At 43.2% G+C, this 26,824-nt stretch overlaps 2 protein-coding genes across 3 annotated transcripts in view; both read right to left on the bottom strand.

Annotated features, from left to right (window-relative positions):
* Erich1 (glutamate-rich 1) overlaps positions 1–26,824 on the bottom strand; it is a gene marked incomplete at its 5' end in the record, with an annotated part of 52,793,804 nt that overhangs the window by 29,367,229 nt on the left and 23,399,751 nt on the right.
* Snx25 (sorting nexin 25) overlaps positions 1–26,824 on the bottom strand; it is a 103,556-nt gene that overhangs the window by 47,141 nt on the left and 29,591 nt on the right. For all 3 annotated transcript variants that reach the window (NM_001432812.1, XM_087588346.1, NM_001432813.1), the window contains exons 4-6: positions 17,282–17,454; positions 15,578–15,764; positions 1,203–1,273 (exon numbers count right to left, since the gene is read on the bottom strand). In NM_001432812.1, the coding sequence (NP_001419741.1) occupies positions 1,203–1,273; positions 15,578–15,764; positions 17,282–17,454 (431 nt within the window). The remainder of the gene's footprint in view (positions 1–1,202; positions 1,274–15,577; positions 15,765–17,281; positions 17,455–26,824) is intronic.

The following is a 26,824-nucleotide window of genomic DNA, read 5'->3' as shown; positions in this document are numbered from 1 at the left end:
AGAAACTGGGACAACAGGATGTTTTAAAGTCTCTGCCCCAACAAGGATGGTTCGTTCTTTCAGCATACCACTACCTAGCAGGATCTGGACAGACCTGGGGAATTTTTAGAAGTCTATTCTTCCATATGAAAATGAGGTTTTCCTGTGTATAGTAAATTCTGTGCTATACATGTCTGTGCATGATACTGACATGTCCTCCAACTTCACATTCATAGGGAGGAAGGGGGAAGTGTGGGAGCAGCAGGCAAGCTACAAGGAACTAAAAGCCATCCTCCTAACCCATATCTCCCCAGGTTAAGTCCGGGGGGAACCTATTTCATCTGAAGATAAACCAAGAGACAGAACAATTGAGCACACATATCTGCTCTTCAAAAACCTAAAACACAAGTGTAAAGAGAGGAAGAAATCTTAACAATCCCAACACCTGATGGACAAGACTACACTAACCTACTGGAGTCGCTATCGAGGGCACAGTTCAGACAGAAATAGTAATGAAAATCACAGGGACTGTAATAAAAATTATAGTCAGTCAAGTTTAGTTCTAAGATCTGTGGCCATGCTGAGCTTTATAGGTTTATAAGATTAAAGTGTTTGCCTGGAGAGCACAAACACTAAGTTTGATTCCTGGAACCCACGTAACACAGGCTGGGCTGGTGGTGTGGGCTTGTAATCCCATGACCATCAGTAAAGACAGATGGATCCCGGGGCCAACCAGCCAGCACACTAGGTAAGCTCCAAGACAGGTAAAAGCCCTTTCTACCCTCACCCTGCCCCAAAAGGCAGAAAGTACCTAATGACACACAAATCTGTCCTCTAGCCTCAACATGTATGTGAAGAAAGTACAGCTATTTGTCAGGATGAGATTGATTTTATTTTCTTTAATGATATTAGGCCTGTGGGTCTCAATCCCTTTGATGTTGAAGGACCCTTTTACAGGGGTTGCATATCAGATAGATATTTATATTCATAACAGTAGCAAAATTACAGTTATGAAGCAGTACCAAAAGTAATCTTACGTTTGAGGGTCACCACAACATGAAAACCTGTACTAAAGAGAACTACTGTCTTAGACCATTGTTTTAATAGATTTAAATTTTTAAAATATAAGTCAGCACAATGTTCCACATGTGACAAAGACTTGACTTGGGGAAACTGAGGACCTTTCAAAAACACACACTGGGAGAAAACAAATTGCTTCTTACCCTTGTGCCTCTTCAGCTGGGGAAAGCTGCTAATTGTAGTTGCTTGGATTATTTCCACTACAATTTGATACCTGATTTTAAAAGAGAGAAAGAAAAGGTTCAATAGGAAGAAAATGCTATTTTCAGAATTACCTTTAGACTCTGTTTATGCTAAACAAATAGCACAGGAGTGATGAGGCCCCAAAATTCACCAAAACAATCCTAATGGAGAACACCTATAAAATATAAAAGATCAGGCACTACACCACATGCTAATCATTTCTGAGGCCCTCATGGAAGAGTCACTCTATTCTGACAGAGACCATGACTACCTGTCCCCACGGCTGAAAACACTTCAAGGTCATGTACAACTTTGAGGGTCACGTTAAACTCGTCTAGTCAGCCTTCCCCAGTAACTAGAGACAATTGGTTTTATTTCTTAAATTTTTATTTTCCAATAAGATGATACAATTTGTAGCTATTAAGTTTAATTATATTAAAGCTTAGGATTTGGGCTGTAGCTGTGATGGAGCTCTCATATTACATGGACAATCCCCATATTCTATCCCATATATACAAATATTAAACATATAATATATAATTATATAGTCATTATATATGATATTCATGTTCATATATCATGTAAATATTACAATATAAATATTAACAATATATGGTAACTTGTAGCTATATGTATTTAAAAATCCTTCATCCACACTTGCAGTGCTCGGCGACCTGAGGATGCACTGGCTGAGCTGGAGTTTCAAGAGGGAGGAGCTTCTCTAGTGCAGATGGTCTACTGATGGCCTAATCCCGCCAGCCTGCTGCCACGGCCCTGCAGTATTTCCTCATTACTTCTCATAAGACTCTTCTAGACCCTTAATGGCAGGACGTCTGCTGGGGAATGCAGGTATGGATAATTTCCTGAAGCTACCTTGGTACTTCTAATACTGGGAAAGCCAAGAGCCATTAGCTTAGAGCACAGGGTACATACATGTGAGAGGACCTCTCGCAGGGAAAATAAAGAAATGTTGTCATACTAGGTGACAGGTGAAAGCCTACAGTTGTGGCTATTTTAAATATATTTAATTTGGTTTTAGAAATACAGTCATTGTTGTTTTTTCTTGTTTTCTGTTGGCATTACTGTTGTTTTAGAAATACAGTTGTTGTTGCTGCTTTGTTATTTGCTGTTGTTCTTGTTGTTCTGGTGCTTCTTCCTCTTCTTCCTCATCCTCCTCCTTTGTCTTCTTTCTTGTTTAATAGGTCTCACTATGTAGTCTGGGCTGGCCTTGAACTCACAGAGAGCCACCAGTCTCTGCCTCCTGAGTGATAGGATTAAAGGTGTGCACCACCACATCTGCCTTAGAAATGAAGTTCTTGAGAATCACACAGTGGTTACTAGATACTTCCCTAAACAAACTGAATTATCTTAAGTTTCATAGCCTCTATTTACAACTTTGTTTAAAGTTTTTCCACAATACCACTATTTAGCATTAGTTCTTACTTTAAACACTAACTCTGCCCAAGCCTGATTATGCAAGACTAATCCAAGAAGAGCACATGTTTGAGGCTAGCTTGAACTATAAGTGAGTAGTGGGCTAGCCTGGGAAGTTTGGTGAGACCCTGTCTCAAAATGAAAACAGACCAGAGGACTGGTGACAATGCTTAGTTACAGAGCACACACATGACACTCACAGGCCCAGTTTATATCAACCAAACAACCAACCACTGGCTGGCTGTTAGAGTCAAAATCATGTAACGTTCTTCAGCTTTTCATCAAAATCAAAGGAACACACACATTCATCAAAATTAAAGCTATTTACAGAGTCCTGGCAAATCTGCACCTTTTTATTTCTTTGGTTACACAATATGGAACTGATGTCTGGCGTTCACCATGACAAAAGCAAGCTATCATTAGCACTGACGCCCTGTCACCTCTAGACTGTGGCAGACACTGACAGCTACCACAGTTCTATCAAGGACAGCAACATGCATAGCCCCAAATGCCTGAGCAGTGAGGGATGAGACAGTCAGTGTTCAAATAGAGGAGACTGACAGAAATGTTAGAGAGAGGGACTTCCAGAAGCATTCTCAGGACAGATTCAGAGCAGCCCCTGGTACATTTTATCTTTGCCTCTCTAGTTCAGTCCTGTGGGAAGCCAGGATGTAACTGGACAAAGGGACACAAGGCGCCGCCACCCTTCAGGGACCATAAAACCACATGCTAAGGAAGAGATGCGGAGCTTAGGTCTCCAGTAACATCCCTAAGCCATCAAATCAGCCCCTTACGGACTCTCTCAGGCTGCTTCCTACATTGGTGTTGGGGGAAGCAGGAAAGAAAAAAAAAACAGCTAATTATAGGTCACTTTGCATGAACCTGTCCCATGGCCAAATGTCATCTCAACCAGAAGGCTCTTTGAGAACTCCATACACACTCACAGAAAATATCTCCAGGCTGATTATATATTCAGGCTGTTTTCCAAGTTGAAGCCTCGCTATTATGGATAATAGTTTTCTGGTGGAATTGCCCTCATTTCACCACATAATGACAAAGCACAGAAATGGCTCCTTATGCATTTGTTCTGCAAGTTGCTAACTGGATGAGGAAATAGCTTAAGAATCCTCTGCATTCCTGGATCCACAGAGTCTACCACTCCCTAGCCATGGTCTTCATTTAATCTGGGTTTGAAGTTTACTGCAGGAACACGCCGACTTATGGCTCAGCTCCAGAGTGTGCCTACAAACACCTCCCCGTATGCTACAATCCAGATGTCTAAAATAGCCTCGGTGTCCATCCGCACAGAGCTTCTAATCTGAAGTGTAACATAAGAAATGATTTAACAGACTGGATCCCCAACCCACTTAAAAAAAACCTAAACTATCATTTACATGTTATTGTAAGGAGTTCTATACAAAACAGAACAGAAATAATAATCAAAACTGCTTCCAACAAAAATTTGTGTTTCCTTATGCTTCAGACACAAATGAACACCAATATGGTCAGTCTCTGCTTCAGGACACTCTGGGGATATATCAGATTCAAGGAAAAGCATTCAGTCAATAGTATTTATACTTTAAAATGCATGCAAATAAATGTTTATAAGACCTTAATTCTTAAAATGCAGATGATATGTGCATTTATAACTGCAGACATTTATAACTGTGTCAATGCCTCTGGTTGCTACAATGCTGGCAGAAGGACAGTAGGGCAGCTGTATTAAAATGGTCAACTATGAATCATTTGAAAACGTTTCTAAACGGTTCCTCTCTTCTGCTTCACCTTCTCCCGGATACCCTTATGCTTATGTCCGTTTCTGCACTAGTGCCCTCCCCTTCTGAAAACCCTGCTCTGTCTGTTAGTAAGCATCCATCTCAAAGCCCCTCTGGCTTGACCTTTGCACATCCTTAAATGTGCTCCTATTCTTCCGTCTGCTGTCAGCTCCATGTCTCCTCACCCATGGATCATGGCACTGGCTCAAACATCCACTCTTCTCCCACCCAAACGCACCTGAGCACCTCTGTTGGAACTCCTCCCCCTCCACTTCTACTCTGCCCTTCCTTGCTCAGGATGTCCTCACAGGCAACCCACACGCCAGCTGCTGTCCCTCCACAGCAGACCAGGATCTGGACTCCCATCAACCCAGGTGCTTTTTTGCCCTCAATAGAAACAGACCCCAGCCAGGTCAACCTCTATGCTAGTTTCTCCTGGCTCTTGCTCTGCACCTTCCCAGAAAGCAACCTCCCAGGAGGAAGATCTATTGAAACAGAAGTAATATACCTCATGCCTTCTCTTGAGTCTTACAGGTAACATATAATGCACATTAAAGCCTGTCTTCTCTCAAATCCTAGCTCTCTTCTGCCTGATAATAAGACCTATTCATTTACCATTTTACATGGCTGGTTTAAAGAGTCCCACTTCCTCACAGTGTTACGAATAAGCAAATAAAAATGATGTCTACTCATTGTGTAACCAGTCATGGAAGTCTAAAAACTGACACAGTTTTGAGCCCAAGACAATATTGTGCTCTGTCTATGAAAAGAAGGGGAAATTTTTTTCTTTGCACTTAATTTAAGCCCAGGGGTTTGCCTGTTCTTCTCTTCTTGCACCCAGGTTGATATTAAACATACAGTAGAGAGTCAATACATATTAATGGGCTAGACTAAGAACATTTAATGTCGCTAACATTTAATGGGTACATCTAATATTCTGAACAGTTTGTCTTTTGACGCTCTTAGTGACTCATTCTTTGAAGCAAATGAGTCAGGGATGGTGCTGCCAAGCCGACAAGCCTGACAACCTAAGTGATCCCGAGGGCTCCTCTGCTGAGGACGCCCTGGCATCTTCCACTGCCTGGACAACAGGTGACGGTACCATTGATGGCACTGCTCCCTTAAAGGTTCAGTGCCACGGAAGACTCAGTGATCCCCAGAGGCTGGAGCCTTGTCACTGATGCCTTCTATCGATCTGCTAGCAGGTCACCCGGCTTTAACATGGGATTTAAAGTTAAGTAGACCTGAGGTCAGACCCTAGCACTATGTATTGACGACATGATCTTGGCTGAGATGGGTGGTAGATCACTTTACTTCCTTAAACCACTAATGGGCACAGTATTACCTGATTTACATGGTTATATCAACCAGCTAAGATGATGGCTATAAGGAGCACAGCCCGGTGCCGAATTGCATGGTAGACAGTGAACACATGCAAGATAACACAGCAAAGCTTCTCCCTTTGTGAGCATTTGTTTGAAATATCTTTAAGTTTGACAAATGTCCAGTTCAAAAAAGTGGTATTGTTCTAATGCTATCAGGAAAAACAGCTATTCTGTCTCACTGAGTTATAAGCATATGATATGGTAGCACACATAGCTAACGGCTTACACCATATCCATTCTTTATTCCTTAGTAATAAAACCCTTCATTTAAAAAGAGTGGGTCTATGGCTATGCAACACCAGATCTTTTAGCCAGATATAGTAGCTTCCAGAAGTTTCTTTAAGAAACACCCTAGGCAAACATGTCCCACCTTCTATCCTTGCCTTTCACCTGTCCCTGCAAGTAGGATGTGGTGGCTGTCACTGTGGACAATAAAGGACCTCTGAGCTGCCTGATGATGAGAAAGCACTGGCTGAGAGCCATGGCAATCACAAATGCCTCTTACACAATTTAGCTTCAGAGAAGTAGGAAATACTGCCCTTGGTGACAACAGATGAACTTGGAAGACACTGTGCTACAGTGAAATATGGCAAACAGACAAGTGCTGCATGAAGTGAGACAGTAAAGTCAAACTCAGGCGAGAAAATGGCTCTGTGGGTAAAGTGTTCGTTTCACAAGCTGAAGGGACTAATTTTGGGTCTCTAGCATAAGCCAGATGGGGCAGGATATACTTGTTCCCACACAGTTGGGAAGCGTGGAGGCAGGACATGGAGGTGCTCAGGGGCAGCGAGCTGGGCCCACTGCTCTGCTTCGGTTCAGAATGTGCCAGTTAGAACAGGCGGCCCATGTGCTTGTGAACGCTTGGGCCGCAGGAAGTGGCATTATTAGGAGGTGTTGCCTTGTTGGAGTAAGTGTAGTCTTGTTGAAGTCATTGTGAGGGTGAGGTTTGAGGTCTCTAATGCTCAAGCTACATACAGATATAATCTTCTCCTGCTGCCTGAAGATAAAGATGTAGGACTCGCAGCTCCTTCTCCACCACCACGTCTGCCTGGATGCTCCCAAGCTTCCCATCATGATGACAAAGGACTGAACTTCTGAAACTGTAAGCCAGCCCCAGTTAAATGTTTTCCTTTATAAGACTTGCCTTTGTCATGGTGTCTCTTCAGAGCAATAGAACCCTAATTAAGGCAATGAGAGACCCTGTCTCAGGTAAGAACAAGACACCCAAGTTAAGCTCTGGCCTCCATAACATATAAACATTTGCTTATACCTGTGCATACACACGTAAGATTCATAAAAACAAAGGACAAAACAGTGCCTCTTAGGGACGAGGATGCAGGAGAGCTGGACGCAGATAAATCATTCACGAGTCCAGTTATATCAGGTAAGTGAGTTGTGGGATGCTGCGGTACAACATGTGAGGCTTCCCATCACTAACACTGAATTACAGACTCAACCCGTGCTGTGCTAACAGATCAACCCTATGTGCTCTCCCCACAGACAGTGCACTGTAGCAGTGTGAGGTTCTGGACACTAGTGAGCCTGTGGTGACACTCACTCACAACTTAGCGTGCTAATTACCCTGAATCCCTTCACCTTCAGATGTCATTGTCAAGGCCACCTTAAAGCTGGGAGGCAACACTACCCTGTGAAAGTCATCATCATGTGGTTGGGGTTCTTGGATTTTGAGCTGTGTCTAATTCCATCTAGTAATAACTTACTCATGTCGTTAAACTGGTAACTCTCAGTCAAGGGCAGCAGTGTGCACAGCGGTCATTTGGCAATGTTCATCGTTGCAGCTGCAGGGTATTCCTGGCATCTAGTGAGTATGAGTCAGGCAAGCTGCTGAACAGTTCACAGCACAGAACCGCCCCTCACCTTAATGTATGTCCTAGCCCCAAATGAGGAGTTTATTGGCAGACAAGACTAATGTTAAACAAGTCTACCTGAGAGGTCATTGATAAAGATTCCTTTGTTCCATCACAATAAATATGGTAAAAAGAAGACATGTCCAGACAATATTGTGCTGGCTGGTTTTATGTCAGCTTGACACAGCTAGAATCATCAGAGAGAAGGGAGCTTCAATTGAGAAAAATGCCTCAATTAAGATCAGGCTGGAGGCAAGTTTGTAGGGCATTTTCTCAATTAATGGCTGATGTGGGAGGGCCCTGCTCATTGTGGGCGGTGCCATCCCTGAGAGGTCCTGGGTTCTATAAAAAACAGGCTGAGTGGCAGGATCAGGAAGGATAGGAACACTAACCCACCCACCCATAAAACTTTCAATCCAGAATTAGTCCTATCTAAAAGACATGCAGGGACAAGGATGGAAAAGAGACCAAAGGAAGGACCAACGTGAAGCTCATCCCATAAGCAAGCACCAATCCCTGACATTATTAATGATAGTCTGGTATGCATGCGGACAGGAGTCTAGCATGGCTGACCTCTGAGAGGCTCTACCCAGCAGAGGACTGAAACAGATGAAGTTACAGCCAAACATTAGACAGAGGTCAGGGACACTTATGGAAGCACTGGGGGAAGGGTTGAAGGCCCTGAAGAGAATGGGACCTCCACAGGAAGACCAGCACTGACAGCAAATCTGGACCCTTGGGAGCTCCCAGAGTCTGAGCCACCACCAAAGAGCATACAGGAGCTGGACACGGCAGGCACCTATGCAGCAGACAAACAGCTCAGTCTTCACGGTGGCCTTGTCTGGCCTCAGTGGGAAAGGAGGTGCCTAATGTGACAGACTTGATGTGCCAGGGTTAAGGAACACACCTCTCTCAGAGGAAAAGGGGGGAGGGAACTCTGTGAGAGAGGGACTGGGAGTAGGAGCAGCATTTGGGATGTTAATTATTTAATAAGTTAATTTTATAAAACAGGCTGAGTAAGCCATGCAGAGCAAACCAGTAACCAGTACTCGTCCATGATATCTGCATCAGCTCCTGTCTCCAGGTTCCTGCCCTGCTTGAGTTCCTGTCCTGACTTCCATTCATGACAAACTGTGATGTGGAAGTATAAGCTGATAGACCCTTTCCTCCCCAAGTTGCTTTGGTCATGGTGTTTCATCACAGCATCAATGGCCCTAAGAAAATTTACACCTTGACAGTGTTGCCATTTACCCAATTGGTGCACACCGAGTCACACACTTTGTCTAGCCAAAACTTCAGAGTGATAGCATGTGGGAAAGTATGCTAAGTTAAAAGGATTCTCAATATGAGTTGCAGTCACTGGGAGCTTTCTAAACTACTCGTGTCCCGTTCCTCTCCATTACAAGTTATATAGAAAATGGCTGAAAAGACTCATGTGGCTTCGTCTTCAGATGACGGTGCTGTGGAGAGGTGGCTAGACTCTGAAGACCTAGAGCTTCGCCATGGGATTAATGTAGTGGTGAGTCTCGAGGAGATGAGACTTGGTTGGAGGAAGTAGGGCCATGCTTCTGAGGAATATACCCTGTCCCTGTCCCTCCACTCACTGTTCCTGTCTGCCATGAGGTAAGCAGCTTTGCCCCACCATGTTCTCTGTGCCCTAATGTTCTGCCTCACCAGGCATTGCTGGAGGCAACAGAGACAAAGGACCCCTGACTAAAACTGGAGCAAAACAAGTCTTTCTTCCTTTAAATTGCTTATTTCAGGTATTGTTCTATCCCAGTGACAAGAGCCAAACCAACTACATAAATTCCTGGCATAAAGCCTGGGTATCTGCATTTTTCAGTTGAGGAACAAATCTATTTCATTAGATACATTCTACAAATTCACTGGAGAATTACCAATACAGACAGCACTGGATGCTGTCCAGGGGCATAATCTGTCCTTTCCTTTGCTGAAGGTTCTTTAAGGGCAGGCCTCACACTTCTCCCTTACTGTGTGTTTGTGGACTCCTGTTTATCTTCAAAATGAAGGATCATTCAGTTGCTTCCCTAGTATGGTCCTGATGGTTGGGCTTCACTAATGACTACACCTGCGTTCTGAGCTCTGGTTTGACTTCCTGGACTGTGGGATCTCCCCACTGACTGCAGCAGTGGGAGACCAATGCACGTTTCCTAGTATCCTGTGGCTGAGATGCCATTCACACTCTTGGCTCCTGTAGTTAGTAGAACTGATCATTACTTCTAGAAAACTATGAAAAGTTCAGTCTCGCCCTGTCTGACCACAGCATCATCACTTGAAATTCCTGGATCCTAGAGGACATGGAAAGGAAGAGCTCTAAGGACAGAGGGATTTTAGTAAAGCTCGGACTGTCATTTAGTAAAGCTCAAATGAGTCTGGAATACAGCCAATGTTAAAGGTTACTAGTTCAGTGCACTGGAAAGAAGTGTCTCTAGCTCTAATAATTTCATGGGAATATCCTAATAACATTCTAAAAGCATAATAACCAAATTATCCCCAAACTATAAATACCATTCAAAGGGTTTAATTTACTTCATCTTTTAAATGCACTCTAGCCTAAAAGAATCAAATGGCTTTATTTCCTTCAGGAAATATGCATCATCTCCCAAATACGTGATACATAAAACTAAATGATTTCATCAGCTGCTTAGCCTAAATAGAGCATACTCCCTGCCTGAGGCAGCGTTCTTCAGTCTGGATGAGACTAGTATTTATACAGTGGCCTAAACACTAATAAAGTCAGACAGCAGAGTACTCTATTGTACCAGAAAGACAGCTGAAGAGTTCCCATTATGATCAAAGAAAGCAGCTCCATTAGAGTCGCAGGTCAGAAAGTCTCAGCACTGTCAACTAGACAAAGCATCTAATGAATAGGGATTTGGACAGTTGGCAACAGTAAGAGGACCTGCTCCTTAAGTGGAGAGACATTTTATATCAAACGATAATTAACCAAGTAGAGAGATCATGTGCATAACATTATGTACATTTTGAAGCAAAGGGAGAGGTCCCTGCTCTTACAATCATGCTGGGTGATCTTTGCAGATCGTCTGTACAAGATGCAGAGAACAAAGGTTAGTCCCTGCTCTGTTCCCAGGTTAAGCTTCATCCCTCACAGACAAAAGATCCCCAGCACATGTAAGAATGACTGACTGAAATTCTGTGCAACGAAGCCCAGAGAGCTATGTCATAGCTCCAGGAGAAGACAGACGTAACAGACAGAAGGTAACTCTTGATGCATACAACTATCATTAAGAAAAATGCATGCAACAGTATTTTCTCCCATCATTCTTTGCCAAGCTTGCTGAAAGGACTAGAAACAATTCTGGATTCCTGTGCCCCCACAGTAGATATGCCAGTCTTCAAGGAAAACAAAACAAAACAAAATGATTTTTAATTAATTTTTGTTATCATTCAAAATAGTTTTCTCTGTGGCATTTTCATGCATATATTTTTAATGTTAGGTATGTTTGTCTATATGTGTGTTCGTGTGTGGGAGCATACATGTTCACGTCTTCAAGTGGAAGCCCAAGGTTGATGTCAGGTTTTTTCTCAATTTCTCCCCATGTCATATGCTGAGGTAGGCTCTCTCCCTAAGCCCAGGGCTCATCACTGTGGATGACCTGGCCATCCTGCTTGCTTAACAATTCCCAGTCTCTGCCCTCGGCATGCTGCCTCTGGAGACTTCAGCTTAGCTGCCATGGCCACTCAGATGTTATATGGGTGCTGGGGATCCAACCTCCATTCTTACACGTGTACACACGCGTTTTACTCACAGGACCATTATCTAGCCCCTCCAGGGTTACATGGGTATGCTACCTTATCATCTGCCCATAGTGATATTTTGACTTCTCTCTTCTCAACTTGCATCCCCTTTATCACTTTAGCTGTCTTATTGCTGTAGCTAGGACTTTAAGTCCTACCTTGGATAGATAAGGGGAGGATGGACAGCCTTCTCTTTTCCCTGATTATACTGGTTACTTTAAGTTTCTCTCCATTCAATTTAATGTTGGCTATTGGCTTGCTGTCTATTGCCTTCATTGTGTTTAGGTGTGCCCCTGGTATCCCTGCTCTCTCCAAGACTTTTATTAGGAAGGTCTGTTGGATTTTATCAAACACTTTTTTAGCATCTAGTGAGCTGATCATGTGGTTTTTCTCTCAGTTTGTTTATATGATGGGTTGTGTTGATGGATTTTTGTATACTGAGCCACCCCTGCAACCCTGGGATGCAGTCTACTTATTTGTGGCAGATGATGTCTTTGAGGTGTTCTTGGATTCAGTTTGCAAGTATTTTATTGAGTTTTCTGCATCAATATTCATCTTTTTTCTTTCTACGATCTGATTCATATTCTCTCTCTCCCTCCCACCCTCCTCTCTATTTATTGAGACAGTACACAGAGCTGTTTTCAGACACACCAGAAGAAGCCATTGGATCTTATTATAGATAGTTGTGAGCCACCATGTGGTTGCTGGGAATTGAACTCAGAACCTCTGGAAGAGCAGTCTCTCCAGCCCCCTGAAATTCTTTTTGTTGAGTCTTTGTGTCATTTAGGTATCAGGGTGACTGTGGCCTCATAGAATGGGCCTGGCAGTGTTCCTTCTGTTTCTGTTTTGTGGAATGGTTTGAGGAATACTGGCATAAGCTCTTTGAAGGTCTGGCAGAATTCTCCACTAAACCATCGGGCCCAGGGCTCCTTTTGGTTGGGATTTTTTTTTAAATGACTGCTTCTACCTCCTTAAGGGTTACATCACGATTCAGATGCTTTACCTAACTGTGGCTAGCTTTGGCAATTTGTATCTGTGTAGGAAATCATCCATTTCATTTAAATGTTCCAATTTTGTGGAATGCAAGCTTTTGAAGTAAAACTTAATGGTTCTTTGAATTTTCTCCGTGTCCATTGTTATGTCTCCTTTCTCAAGTTCTGATTTTGTTAATTTGGGTAATGTCTCTCTGCCTTTTAGTTAGATTGGCAAAGGCCTTGTCTCTCTTGTTGATTTTCTCAAAGAACCAGCTCTTGGTTTAGTTGATTCTTTGTTTCTAATTGATTCATCTCAGTCCCTAGTTTCATTATTTCTTTAATATACTCTTCCTGTGTCTGCTTCTTTTTTTCTTTTTCTACAGCCTTCAGATGTACTTTTAATTCATTAATATGAGAACTCTCCAATTTCTTTATGAGGGCACTGAGTGCTATGAACTTTCCTCTTACTTAACACTGCTTTCACAGTGTCCCATAAGTTTGGATATATTGTACTTTCGTTTTAATTAAGTTCTAGAAAGTCTTTAATTTCTTTATCTCTTCCCTGTTCCAGTGGTCATTGAGTAGAGAGTAGTTCAGTTTCTGTGAGTTTGAAGGCTTTCAGTTGTTTCTGTTGTTGTTGAAGTCTAGCTTTAATCCATGGTGACCTGGTAAGATGAATGGGGTTATTTCAATCTTCTTGTATCTATTGAAGTTTGCTTCACGACCGACTGTATGGTCAATTTTGGAGAAGGTTCTGTGAGGTACTGAGAAGAAGGTATATTCTTTTGTGTTCGGGTTAAAGGTTCTTTATATATCTTTTAGATCCATTTGAATCATAACCTTTGTTAGTTTCATTATTGCCCTGTTTAGTTTCTGTCTCAATGACTGACCATTGGTGAGAGTGGCTGTTAAGTTATCCCACTATTAAAGTGTGGGGTTCAGTGTATGATTTAAGCTTTAGTGATGCTTCTTTTACAAATATGAGTGCCTTTACATCTGCAGCACAGATGCTCAGAATTGAGATGTCCTCTTGGTATATTTTTCCTTTAATGAGTATGAGTTGTTCTTCCCTGTATTGTTTGATTACTTTCAGTTGTTAAGTCTATTTTATTAGATATTAGAATGGCTACTCCAGCTTGTTTCTTGGGTCCATTTGCTTGGAAAATCTTTTCTCGCCCTTTATACTGAGCTAATTACTGTCTTTGTTGCTGAGGTGTGTGTCTTGTATATAGCAGAATGATGGATTCTGTTTATGCATCCATTCTGTTAGCCTGTGACTTTTTATTGGGGGGGAGGGTTGAGTCAACTGATGTTGAGAGATATTACCAATGATTGTTACTTCCTTTATTTTGATGTTGTGTTGGTTGAATGTGTGTGTTTCTGTTGATTTTTAATGGTGTGAAATTATTTATTTCTTGTTTCTTGAATATAGTTAGCCTCATTGGGTCAGTGTTTTCCTTACAGGATACCTCTGTAAGGCTGGATGAGTAGAAAGGTATTTTTTGAATTTGGTTATATCATGGAGTATCTTGGTTTCTCCATCGATGATGATTGAAAGTTTAGTAGTCTGGGCTGACATCTATGGTCTCTTAGGGTCTGCAAGCTCTGCCCAGGCCCTTCTAGCTTTTAGAGTCTCAGGTGAGAAATCAGATGTAATTCTAATAGGTCTGTCTTTGTATATTACTTGCCCCCTTCTCCTTGCTTCTTTTAAAATTCTTTGTTCTGTATATTTAGTGTTTTTATTATTGTATAACAGGAGAATTTTCTTTCCTGGTCCAATGTGTTTGGTGTCTGGAAGCCTACTGCACCTCTACAGGCATGTCTGTGCATAAGGGGCCCCAAAACTTCTCCTAAAGAAATCTTATAGCTAATAAACACTTTCAGCAAAGCGGCTGGATACAAAATTAACTCAAAGAAATTAGTAGTCTCTTCTATACAAGCAATAAATGGGCTGAGAAAGAAGTTAGAGAATCAGTACCCTTCAGAATAGCCACAAATAACATAAAATACCTTGGTGTAACTAACCAAGCAAGTGAAAGAACTATATGACTAGAACTCAAGTCCCAGAAGAAAGAAATCCAGGAAGTTATCAAATGGAAAGATCTCCTGTGCTCATGGAACAGTAGGATTAATATAATGAAAATGTCCACCTTACCAAAAGCAATCTATTTGTAATCTAATCAATGTAATCTCCATCAAAATTTCAACACAGCTCTTCACAGATCTTGAAAAAACAATTTGCAACTTCATATGGAAAAACAAGAAACCCAGGATAGTCAAAAACCATCCTAAACAGTTAAAGAACTGCTGGAGGCATCACCATCCTTGACCTCAAGCAGTGCTGCAGATTAATAGTAACAAAGACTGCATGGTATTGGTAAAGAAACAGACAGCTGGATCAATGGAACTGAATCAAAGACCCAGAAATAAACCCACATACTTACAAACACTTGACACACCCCGCAGACCCAAAGAAGTTAAACAAGAAGGACAGTCCAAGTGAGGATGTTTGAATCTCACTTAGAAAGGGGAACAAAACAGTAATGGGAGACAGAGACAGGAAGGAAGGAAGGAAGGAAGGAAGGAAGGAAGGAAGGAAGGAAGGAAGGAAGGAAAGAAGGAAGGGAGGGAGGGAGGGAGGGAGGGAGGGAAGGAGGGAGGGAAGGGAAGAAAGGGAAGAAAGGGAAGGAAGGGAAGGAAGGGAAGGGAAGGAAGAAGAATGAGGAAAAACCATGCTCTCCTTTAAATGCAGGCTTCTGAGCAGCTATGCAGGTCCTTTTAATAGCAGAAGAGTTTTCAAGCTGTTATTACCTAAAACCTAATGCTTTAAAAAATTAATTCAATTCCACTATTGAAGAGAAGCTGAACAAATGCACTTGTCACAAAGTAAGAAAATTATGAACTGCCTTTATTGCCAGTTCCCTGAAAAGAACATTCTCATTAACTACTGATCTCTCTCTCTCTCTCTCTCTCTCTCTCTCTCTCTCTCTCTCTCTCTCTCTCTCTCTCACACACACACACACACACACACACACACACACACACACACACACACACGGCCTAGCCAGGCGAGGGATGACAGCTGGTGTCCTCCTGTGCTGTAATGGCAGGTGAAGTACCTGAGCTGCTTCAGGAACTCCACGTCAGAGTTGCTGTTGATGAGCTTGATGAACTCCTCGTAAGAAGGAGCGTACGTGTAGGCTCTCTTGTGATGTCCACTCATCTGCTCCCTATACTCCAACTGCGCCAGAAGCATCTGGTTAATGTAATCAGGGTTACTCAGCAATTCCACCACCGGCTTCAAGACTAGGGGAGGAAAAGAAAGTGCCACTGAAAAATAAATTCCTCTCTAAATAATGAATTCCATACCACACAAGTGAAAATGTATGTGGGAAACACTGTCCACAAGCCAGATGGGGGGAATTATCATCAGTGAGCATTTTACAGTGTGTGTCCACACAGGCACGTGTGTGCACACGTGTGCACACACACACACAGGGAGCTGCCTGTCTCCCTCTGGGTAAGTCAGTGTAGACAGTCAGTGCTTACTTGAATAAAAGTGAAAAGACAATGGAAGGAAGCCTCTGGAACTCACATTGCTAAGGGAACTCTGATTTTTCCTCATTTTTGTAAAGTTCATTATGTTTTCACCAGTTTAGTCTACAAAAACATGAATGTCGACATTCCCCCAACTGTTCAAAGCAGGCATTGGGGAGGAAGTTAAGTCAGGAACACCATCACAAACCCACTGTCCTAAGTTTATAGTGCCCTTTTGTCTGTGGTTAGTAAGTCACAGTGATGAGTACAAATAAGGGAGGCATTGTCACCATCACCATCCCCGTAATCATCATCACTGCCATCATCATCATCACCATCATCATCACCGCACCGCCATCATCATCATCATCATCATCATCCTCATCCTCATCCTCATCCTCATCATCATCATATAGAGGGGTGTTTAATCACTATTTGTAGTTAAGTCATTTTTCTTCCACATGTCTGTATGCACGCCCACTCCCCTTATAGTGAATGTATGAGTGCATGGGGTGGCTAGAGGTCAACATCCAGTGTTCTCCATCACTCTTTGCCCAAGTACTCTTTGGAGACAGCATCTCTCCCTGAACCTGGAGCTCTATTTTGGCTAGACTGGCTGGCCAGCGAGCCCCTAGGATACGGTGTCTTGTGCCCCAGCACTAGGGTTAAGAAGTGTGCTGACACACCTGGCTTTGACAACCTGCAGTCCTCATTCTTGTACATCAAGTGTTTTAACCACAGCCATCTCCCTGCCGCTCCTCCAGTTCTTATTATTATTAATATTTAGCTGTACAAATAATTTTAAACATTCATTATGCTATAATATAGTACTTAATGTTTATTAAAAGTTCACAAAAGCAACACTACCAATGAAACTTAAAGAAAAAGTATAAGTGAACGTTGAGAGAGATTCTGTGTATATGTGTGGGTATTCTTAATGTATTTCTACTGGCCTAGATAACTCAAAATCTATTCCAAATGAGTATGTCTCATACATACATGAAGAGTGGCTTTTTCCTATGTCAAAATTAATGGCATCAGCAATATAGATATGAATTTTTAAATACAGATAAAAACGTTTCAAACCAAGTATGGCCAAAGCTATGTGAGAGGAGAATGTGAAATGTCTAAACTCCCTTACAACCCACATGGTCTGCAATACATAAGATCTGCACAATGCTCTATGAAATATAATCATAGGATATAGCACATTTGTTTAAACAGTCATCACATTGGTGGTATTAATTTTAATTAATTTAATTAATTTGATTAATTTGGTGGTCTACCTTTTGTTGTGAGAATCTCTGCGAGCATTGTACGTAAGCTGAGAGACTGGATATCCTTCGAAGGGAGAAGGCAAAACACCAGAACCTGAGAACACGTTTGAAGGAATCTTACTTCATCGTGTGAGTCCTTCAAGCATGCATGCAACACAAAAGGCCTTGGCTGTTCTTCATGTCTGAAAGAATAGAAAGACAGAACATCAAGTGGAGGGGTGGGGTTACTATCCCACAGCCAAAAACTCTGACCCAGAATAGTGAGCCTTGTGGTTGAATTAGGGAAAGGCTGGAAGAAGTTGAGGAGGAGGGTGACCCCATAGGAAGACCGGCAGTCTCAACTAACCCAGACCCCTGAGACCTCTCAGACACTGAGCCACCAACCAGGCAGCATACACTAGCTGATATGAGGCCTCCAGCACACATACAGCAGTGGATTGCCTTGTCTGGACTCAGTAAGAGAAATGCACCTAACCCTGGCAAGACTGTGGAGGCCCCAGGGAATGGAGAGGTCTGGTGAGGTGGGGGTGGGGGGATGGGAACATCCTCTTGGAGACAGGGGAGGGGGTGGGGGGGGAGGTATAGGATGAGGTATAGTATGAGGAACAGTCAGAGGGCAGACTGAGAGGGGAATAAAGACTGGACTGTAAAAAAGATTAAAAAATTTAAATAAAAGGATAGATAGGGAGGAAGGGAGAGAGGGAGGGAGAGAGAGAGGGAGGAAGAGAAAAGGAGGAGGAGAGAGAGATGTTCAGAAACAATTCAATTACATATTATTAGGTAAAAAAAATCCAAATGAGCAACACATTGATTTTAATAACTGCTGCCTCCTCAGAAGTTCCAATAATCAATACTTTCCTTAAACATGGATTGATCTGGACAGCCTGTGCTGCAGTGAATGAATGTATGATGTCATCGTTAGTTTTGGTAAACATGGCACAATTAGAGTCACCCAGGAAGAGGGTAGCTAAGTGAGGGTTTGCCTTCCCTTCCCTTCTTCCTTCCCTCCCTCCCTCCCTCCCTCCCTCCATCTATCTATCCTTCCATCCTTCTGTCCTTCCTTTTCTACTTCTAAAGTTACTTTCATGTTAGGTTTGTGGATACTTTGCTTGTGTTTATGTCTGTGCACCACATGCATGCCTGGTACTCTAGAAGACCAGGAAAAGGTGTTGGATCTCCTGGCACTGAAGTTGTAGATGGTTGCGAGTCTCCATGAGCTGGGAATCAAACCGGGTCCTTTGGAAGAGCCACAAGGGCTCTAACTACTACGCTCTATCTCCAGTCAATGGAGCAAATGTGCCATGCCTACCCTGAGCAGGTGATCCTGGAGTGTATAAGACAGCAAGCTGAGCCAGTCTTGGAGAGCCAGACATTAAAATGTGTTCCTCCATGGTGTCTGCTTCAGTTTCTGCTTTGAGGTCTTTCTTGAGCTCCTGGCCTGACTTCCCTCAAACTGAGTTCAGGAAGTGTAAACCAAATAAACCACTCCGGTCAGTGTTTACCACAACAACAGAAAACAATGTGGCCTCCCTGTACTTTCAAAGGCAACCATGATAACTACCTTTAGTAGTATGAAAGGTCATAAGAACTTCCAAACATTAGTAACAATTCAAAATGGTATGTACATTTCTTTAACTAAACAACCTTCAAGTTTCCAGATGAATCTCATTTATTGTTTGTTTGCTTGTGTTTGCTTATTTATTTGCCAGCCTGGAACTCATTCTGTAGACCAGGCTGGCCTCAAACTCAGAGATGCATTTGCCTCTTCCTCCTGAGTGCGAAGATTAAAGGTTGGATGTGAAAGCAATCAGGCTTTGGCATCTGTCAGCCACTGACCACAGGGACTGACTCAGCTGATGTTGCTGGCTAGGTAGACGTTCCTTTCTCCCTCCCCACTCCATGCACACCCGCATGGAGCTGTGCACTTGATGGAAGACGGCACCCTCCCAAATAGAGGAGAAACAATTTGTCTCAAATGTGATTCACAGCGTCATTTTTAAAACTAACAAAGCATAAAGTATCATGAGCCACTTTTTTTATGAAGAAATTGTAGGATAATAAGTCTGGATTAATTCTATGGAGAAAGAGTCTGTTGCTTAATGCTCCCAAAGCGATGCAAATCACATGGGTGAGGCTCCCAGGTACTTTGCAGCCGTGGTATGGGTCCCTGTCAGCACTAGGTCACCCCAGAACCACTATTGTGGAGGACTCAGAAGAGTGAAGAGTAGCAGAAAGATCAGTCTAACCTTTTCTTTTCTTTGGCATCTTGGAGTGGTAATTTTCCTACTATGTATTACTGCAGATATGTGACAAAGATTCTATAGTAACAAGAGGCCGATACTGAGCAAATGCTCTAGAGTACAGAACACAGTAAGGGCTACACAGGAAGTGAATCATGAAGTGCACATTGGTATCTTTACAATTCCTGCCTCTCAAGAGTCCACTGTGACTTCTTACACTAGAGAGTGAACTAACTGGAAGATGTACACCAAAAAAAAGAACAATTTCCTTCTCTGCCTGCTGTAATAACCCAGAAGAATTCTGTCGTAATGTGCAAAGCCAGTGACGTGAAGACATTTTCTGAGTAAGGCTTTCTATATGAGCACCTCTGCTGATGTTTATTTTTATTGATTTACTTTTGACAGGGTTCTTGTAGCCCAGGCTAACCTTGAATTTGTTGTGCAGCATTAGAATAACACTCAAGTCCTGGTCCTCCCGCCTCTGTCTCCCAGTGCTGGGACTACAGATATGCACTGCTGTGCCCCATTTATAGGCTGCCTTTGAAACAGATGCAGGCTACATGCATCCTAGATAGTCTACATTCTGGTCTCCATGCTGACTTTTTAAACGGTATCTGAAGGAAAGCACGGTGGTGCGCTATACCAGTACTCAGGAGGTAGTTCTGATTCATTTTAGGCTGTAAGATCCTGTCTTTTAAAAACACAAAACAGCCAACCAACAAGATATGATACCACGCCTACAATTGTGAGTTCAAGGCCTGCCAGGGCCACAGAATGAAGTCAATGCCAGCCTTCATAACTTATTAAGATCCTCTTTAAATTTTTTTTTAAAATAAAGGAGTGGCCTGGGGCTGCAGCTCAATAGTAAAGCATTAACTCTGCTTGAGAGCCTGGGTGTGGTGGGACCCTGCAGGTATCTCCATTCATTTTAAGCTAGCTGGAGCCACTGTTTCCATACAGTAAGACTGAGATGCTATTCCTCGGACCTCTCAAGCCCCGGAACAGCTAATCCTTCAAATACACATTTGGTTGGTACTTGTTGGGGGAAGACAGCAAAAACATCTACTTTTACAAGAGAAGCCTCTTTAGATAATACTCAGCCTATGCATCAGCTGGGCCCTGAATGTTCATAAAAGTGTCACAAATCTCCCTCCTTCCTAATAGCTGAGTTAGGGAAAAACTAAGAAACCAACACCAGAGAGGGCTGGCCCAATATGCTCACTGTACAAACCACTTCCCACCTGATTCCCGTAGACTCTCTGAAAACTCTGCAGGACACTCACCTCAGTGACACCTTTAGGAGGTGAGTATTGGTACTGTTTGTGAACAGAGAGGGCTCACAAAGCATGGCCACGAGGGGTGAGCAAGTCCACCCAGCTTCTGGTGAGCTGTAACCAACTGCAGCATCCTGCCTCTGGTGGTGTTGGCCAACCACTGCAGTCCTTACTAGTACCTCTAGTCCTCACTCCTTGAATAGGGACGAGGTCAGTAACTTTGATATGGTTCACAGGTACAGTATGAGCTGACCCTCCCACCCACACCAAGAGGGAGAGATGAGCACTACCATTGTACAGGCGAAGAAATGAAGATCTGAGAGAGTAGGGATGAACAAAGTCACGGAAGTGATAAATGGGGGAACCAGCTCTTGTTCCACCTGTCTCCCTCTCGGGTCTGTGCTAGGCTACACTATAGTCCGAGATTGAAAGGCACAGGGGAAAACACGGCAGAAGTAAAGAAAGAAAATATGTGAATAAAGACGTTCCCTCAAATAAGAAGCCCATGTTTCACAAGCACACAAAACATAGATTGTAAGGAGAGTTAAAATTTTAAAAATGCTATTGGATTAAAAGTATAAAGGCAATCTTTCTTAGACTTTCTGAACCACACCGAGACAAGACAGACAGGACAAAGGACGAGGAGGCAGAGCAGGCTTTAAATGTGAACTGGACTGGCTTACAGCAGCAGCAGACTGGCAGGCTAGAAATAAGCACTGGCTGACTGGAAACCTGCCTTCAACCACCACCTAGCAGCCAGGCAAAGGATGCCTTTCCTTTATTACTGCAATTAACTATTTTCCTGACAGTCACCAACTCAAGGGTGGGCTTCCCAGGCACCCACATCAGTTTGCAGCCCACAGAGACCTGTCCACCAGTGAGATTTACAGGACAAGAACCCAGAGCTGCCAGACAGGCATGACGCTCACTGTGTGCGTCTGACTGTGTGCTTTTTATAATGCTACATCGGTAACAGTTGTTCTCCAGAACAAACCACCCAGATGAGCAGTGCTAGTAGTAACTGCCACTCTTTCAAGCATCTGCAACTGTAGAGAATACGGGTAGAGATCTCTCTTCATTTTTTCCCTACATTTTTATCATCAACTAAGGCAACAAGGAATGGAAAACGAGGGGCCTGTAGCTCAGCTGGTTCAGAGGTTACCAGGGGTCGCTACCCAACACAGCTAAACTGAGGTGGCGGCATACACCTGTAACTTCAGAGGTGAGGCGAGAGGTGAGAAGTTCAGCTACATGGTTCACTGGAAGCCAGTCTGGGATGCAGGGAAAGGCAATGAAATAAACTGAAAAGCCCTCCAAGCCTGAAGGGTCAGCACTTCTAGCAGAGACTCTGTCCTCTCCACCATTCTCATGCTTCTCTTACGACGGGGCTGACCTCGTCTCCTACAGCAGCTCTCAGAAGCGCGTACACACCTCAGGAAAAAACATACTCTTATGTTGAGATCAGATATTCATAAACACACTAGGTTTCTCTAACCATGTGTCCCTTTCTCCTAAATCTATTTCTTCTAGCTGAAATAAACATTTAAAATACTGTCCTCTAATGAGTGTAACTTGAGCACTTTGAAACAAGCCCCTATGAATTCCAGTGAGACTTTGGTGACTGCTAGCTGGGCAGAACCCTGGGATACTTTTGCTGATGGGCACCACAGAAACTACACACTGAAAAAACTCCAAGGCCTAAAGGAGGACATAAGCTGCCAAGACCACAGGGAGGGCCTAAGGATCCTGTTTCACTTTCTAACCACACACACTGTCTGCCAGAAGGTAGTTTCACAACACACAGCAGGTGCAGGAGAGGCTCCCCTTGTCCCTTTAGGGGACCTGCAAGGCCAACGCTGCGTTCATTGTTATTTTGCTACCACGTAAAATGTCATTTTTCTCTTTTCACTCACAAGTGGATTTCCAAAATCACTAGCAGGATTTTCCAAAGAGAACACAATGTAAACTTGTACTTGAAAAGCATCTTGGCTTAAATATCTGAAGTTATAAATACTGATGAATGTAATGGAAACAATAAGCGAGGCTGGCAATCAGTTTTCCACAGGACAGAATTCCGAGTGGAAGTATTTCCCCATCCCACAGAGTAAATGGCCTGAATTGTGAGGGGCTATGCCATCATCTGTCACCTGCCAGTGCAGGGTGGCTACAGCACACCACTAGATGTGGACCACATGAACAAAAGAAGTTTGCTTGAAGTTTGGTAGCTTTAAAGATTATAGGGCTATGCTCAGATAAATAATTCTAAGGATCATGGTCCTATGGTAATGTTTTTCTGACAGACTGTGCCTAAGTAATAAGATGATAAAATTGAATTAGTCTCAAATGACATTTAAATAAAAGTGTTACAGGAAAAAATACCATCAGTTATCACAGCTAAAAGACTACCATTTTATGAAAGTGAGGCACAACCGAAATGGACTTCTCACTATGCATCCCAGTTGGAACAGCTTGCAAAGTGCAGGAGCAGCAAGCGGGTAACAGTGGGGACGCAGAAGGAATGTAATGGCTCTGGATTTTGGCCTCAGCAGCCTAAGGCTGGCAGACCTGGGGAGAGAAGACAGCATAGCAGGAGAAACTGAGTGAGTAAGAACGGATAGCTGCTACTCTTAGCGGCCAGTGCACTGCCAGGGCAGTGTGCGGCCAGAACAGCGGCCATCATGTGATAAACTCAGCGCAGAGCTCCTGAGAGGAGAACCTGAGCTCACGAGGAAGCCAAGACTGACGTTCCTGAAACCAAGCATAAGCAATCTTGACGTCATCTCAGAGCCACGCCAAACAACTGCACGACCCAAAGGGCAGAGCTACTCACTTCTGTGGACCACACTCTGTAAGTCCCATGGGCCCAGATTCATCATCCTTGCACTCACTTGAGAGCGTAGTGCAAATTTAAAGTACTAACAAGCCCAGGAAAGTGATTTGTTCTAAGCATAGAAATAGCCCTGCCAAAGTCCTCCAAAGTCAGGTACACACACACACACACCTTTCTCAAAATGAAACCAATTCTCTAATTAAGAGCTCACAAGTGCTAACATTATGTTCCTCGGAGTTTTCAGAACATCAGTAGGTATCAGAGAGATACAAATTAAAACTACACTGAGATTCCATCTCGACCTAGTCAGAATGGCAGTCACTAGAAAAGCATGTAATAGAAATGCGAGCAGCAAGAGCAGACACAGACAGACTACTGACACAGTGCTGGTGGGAATATAAAGACGTCAGTGTGGGGGTTCCTCAAAAAACAAAAATCAGAGCCCAGGAGATGGCTCGGCAAGTAAAAGTGCTTGCCACACAAGCCTGAAGAACTGAGTGTGCGTGCACGCATGCACATGCACACACACACACTAAATAAATAAATATCTTTAAAAACAACCTAAGCTTAGATCTACCATACGACCCAACAACATATCACTCTTACCTATGTCCAAATGACTACAGTCAACATAGAACACAAACAGTTGCACATCACTGCTCTCCACAGCACCTAAACACACCTAATGCACGTCACTGCTCTCCACAGCACCCTAAACACACCTAATGCACATCACTGCTCTCCACAGCACCCTAGACACACCTAATGCACATCACTGCTCTCCACAGCACCCTAAAAACACCTAAGTTGTAGTGCAGCTCAATTCACAATAGCTAAGAAACAGAATCAACCAAGCTGCCCATCAGCCAATGCATTTTAAGGATATTGTGGTATATAACACAACTGGATATTACTCTGCTGTAAAAGTGAGTGAGCTCTGAAGGTAAGTGGACAGACTGGAAAGCACGATATTGAGTGACCGCTCTGCCCCAGAAAGACGGTGCTATATGTTCCCTCTCACACGTCAGTCGTACTTGGCATCATTTGCTGTGTTCGATCTGGAGCAGGCCAGGAAGACTAGAAACAGGCCACTGAGGGTGAGTGTCTTAAGTGAAGGGGAAATGGTAAAATACAGGTAAAATGAGAGTAGAGAAGAAGAAACATGGAAGCAGATGGGACAGAGGGAAATGAGGTATTAGGGGTGGGGTGGCATAACAAACATAAAAGGTACATAAAAAGGCTTCGTAGAAACATGATTTTCCAACACAAGGAAAAATCACAACACTGGTGATATGAAAAGTGTGGAGGCTATACTCAGAGTTAAAGAGTTAGAGCAGAGATAGGAAAAGTGGGGAGAGGAGAAGGCAGGGAGACTAAACTAGCTACATGAAGAAGCCTTAGAGAAACCCACTATTTTCTACATGCATTGAAGGGGAATATGGATAAAATGCTGAGTATAACTGACAAGTAGACACAGTGTTCCCCGAAGGCATCGGCCATCAATTGAAGATCTCACTGCCAGGCTCAGGGCACCTCTCACTGAGCTACTGTCAGGGTCCAGACGCACTCAGGGTAAGGCAGGCTACCACCATTACTTTTGTTACCCAGCAGAGCAATGAAAGGACACTACCACTGAAGCCACCGTTCACTCTGGAAGCAGGACATAGAGAAACGAGCCTCCCTGACTAGAAGACTCTCCCTGCCGACTAGTTTTTGGAGTGCTGGGAGGTGCTGTGCAGGTTGCTGGGAGAGAAAAGACATCAATGATTACATCTAGCTGTGGGCCCACATGCTACAAAGTCTGACCTTCCAGGCAAGATGTACCCTGGTGTGATACTGACATGACAGTTATGGGCACAACAGACTGCTTTCAGACTGGCTATGAGGCCTGCTCCACAGGAAGGCTTTTGTGCCTGGTACTGTAACTTGGTCAGATGCCCAAGACTAGGGAAGTTTTAGGTCTTGGTGGGAACCTACTGATGTTTTACTAAATGGCCATGCTGTTAAATATTTGTTTACACCCACAGATTTGTGCTGCTCTCAACTTCGGTCAGAGAGGCTTCTCTTTGCAGTGAAGGTGGATGCAGACTCATTTCTGGTCACAATGCTGAATATAACTGACTGAGTGCTCAGCTCTTGTGGGCCATTTGTATCCACTGCCCGACACCCAAAGCTCAGGACCTTATGGGAGGAGGGCAAGGAAGGAGCCAGTGGACGTGGGGATGAGCTACAAAATGCTTCCAGACATGACAGAGCCACTGCACTCACAACTCATAGTGAAAGCCCACCTCTATTGGAGGAGCAGCAGATGACAGCTGCTGAGGGATGGAGGAAAAGTGACTCTCCTCTGGGGACATGGCTGCTGGTAAGCTGCTTGAACCCCAATGGATGGCCACATACCCCGTGCTTATGGGTAGCACTAATGGATCTCAAAACAAAAAAGAAAAGGAGGACATAAAATTGAGAGGAATGGGCTGGGGAACATGGGGGAGGGAAGAGGTAATGGTAGATGGATCTGATTAAAATACATTTTATAAATGTATGGAAACTTGCAAAGAGTTAAAAACATAATAAAAAGTTAAAATAGCTAGGCTATAGGACCTATCTAGAGGCAAATGACAGGGTAATGGATAAAGAAAATGTGGCATATACAAACAATGCAAACTTCTGAACTGCATTCGTGAAGAATGAAGTTGTGTTGATTGTAGGACTGTGGATGCAGCTGGAGAGAATCATACTAAAGTGAGTTAGGTCTCAGGAAGACAAAGATCCCATCTTTCATTTGTGGTTTCTAGTTCTTCACATAGTCCATAAAATCATGATGACTCCCCAGCACGGAAGCTCTAGGGGAGCAAACAACTACCAAGTAGAGATGTGACAGCGAGGTAGGCAGGCACAGGGAGGGAGGGTAGAATGCACTGCATGCTTGTAAGAAAAGGTGCTGCGTAAAGCAAAGATACACCCACAGGGGGATTCTCTTTAAAGAATAATTTTCAGGCCACTGTGATTCAATTGAGCTCTTAACAGAAACACAAAAAGAAATATGAGCTATATTCTTCCTCAAATTTCTAAGCTCACTGATTCTACATCACACTATAAAATAGTGTATTTGTTTCATTTTTAGGTACCCAGAATATTGTAAGTTCAGAATGGCACTTGTTAGCTCATCATTAGTATACTGCATAAATTACTCATAATCTATATCTAT

The sequence above is a fragment of the Rattus norvegicus genome, chromosome 16 (genome assembly GCF_021556685.1).
Source record: "Rattus norvegicus strain SHRSP/BbbUtx chromosome 16, alternate assembly SHRSP_T2T, whole genome shotgun sequence".
Taxonomy (NCBI): Eukaryota; Metazoa; Chordata; class Mammalia; order Rodentia; family Muridae; genus Rattus; species Rattus norvegicus.
The sequence above is the reverse complement of the archived record's forward strand: the minus strand, read 5'-3'. Positions and strand labels throughout refer to the sequence as shown.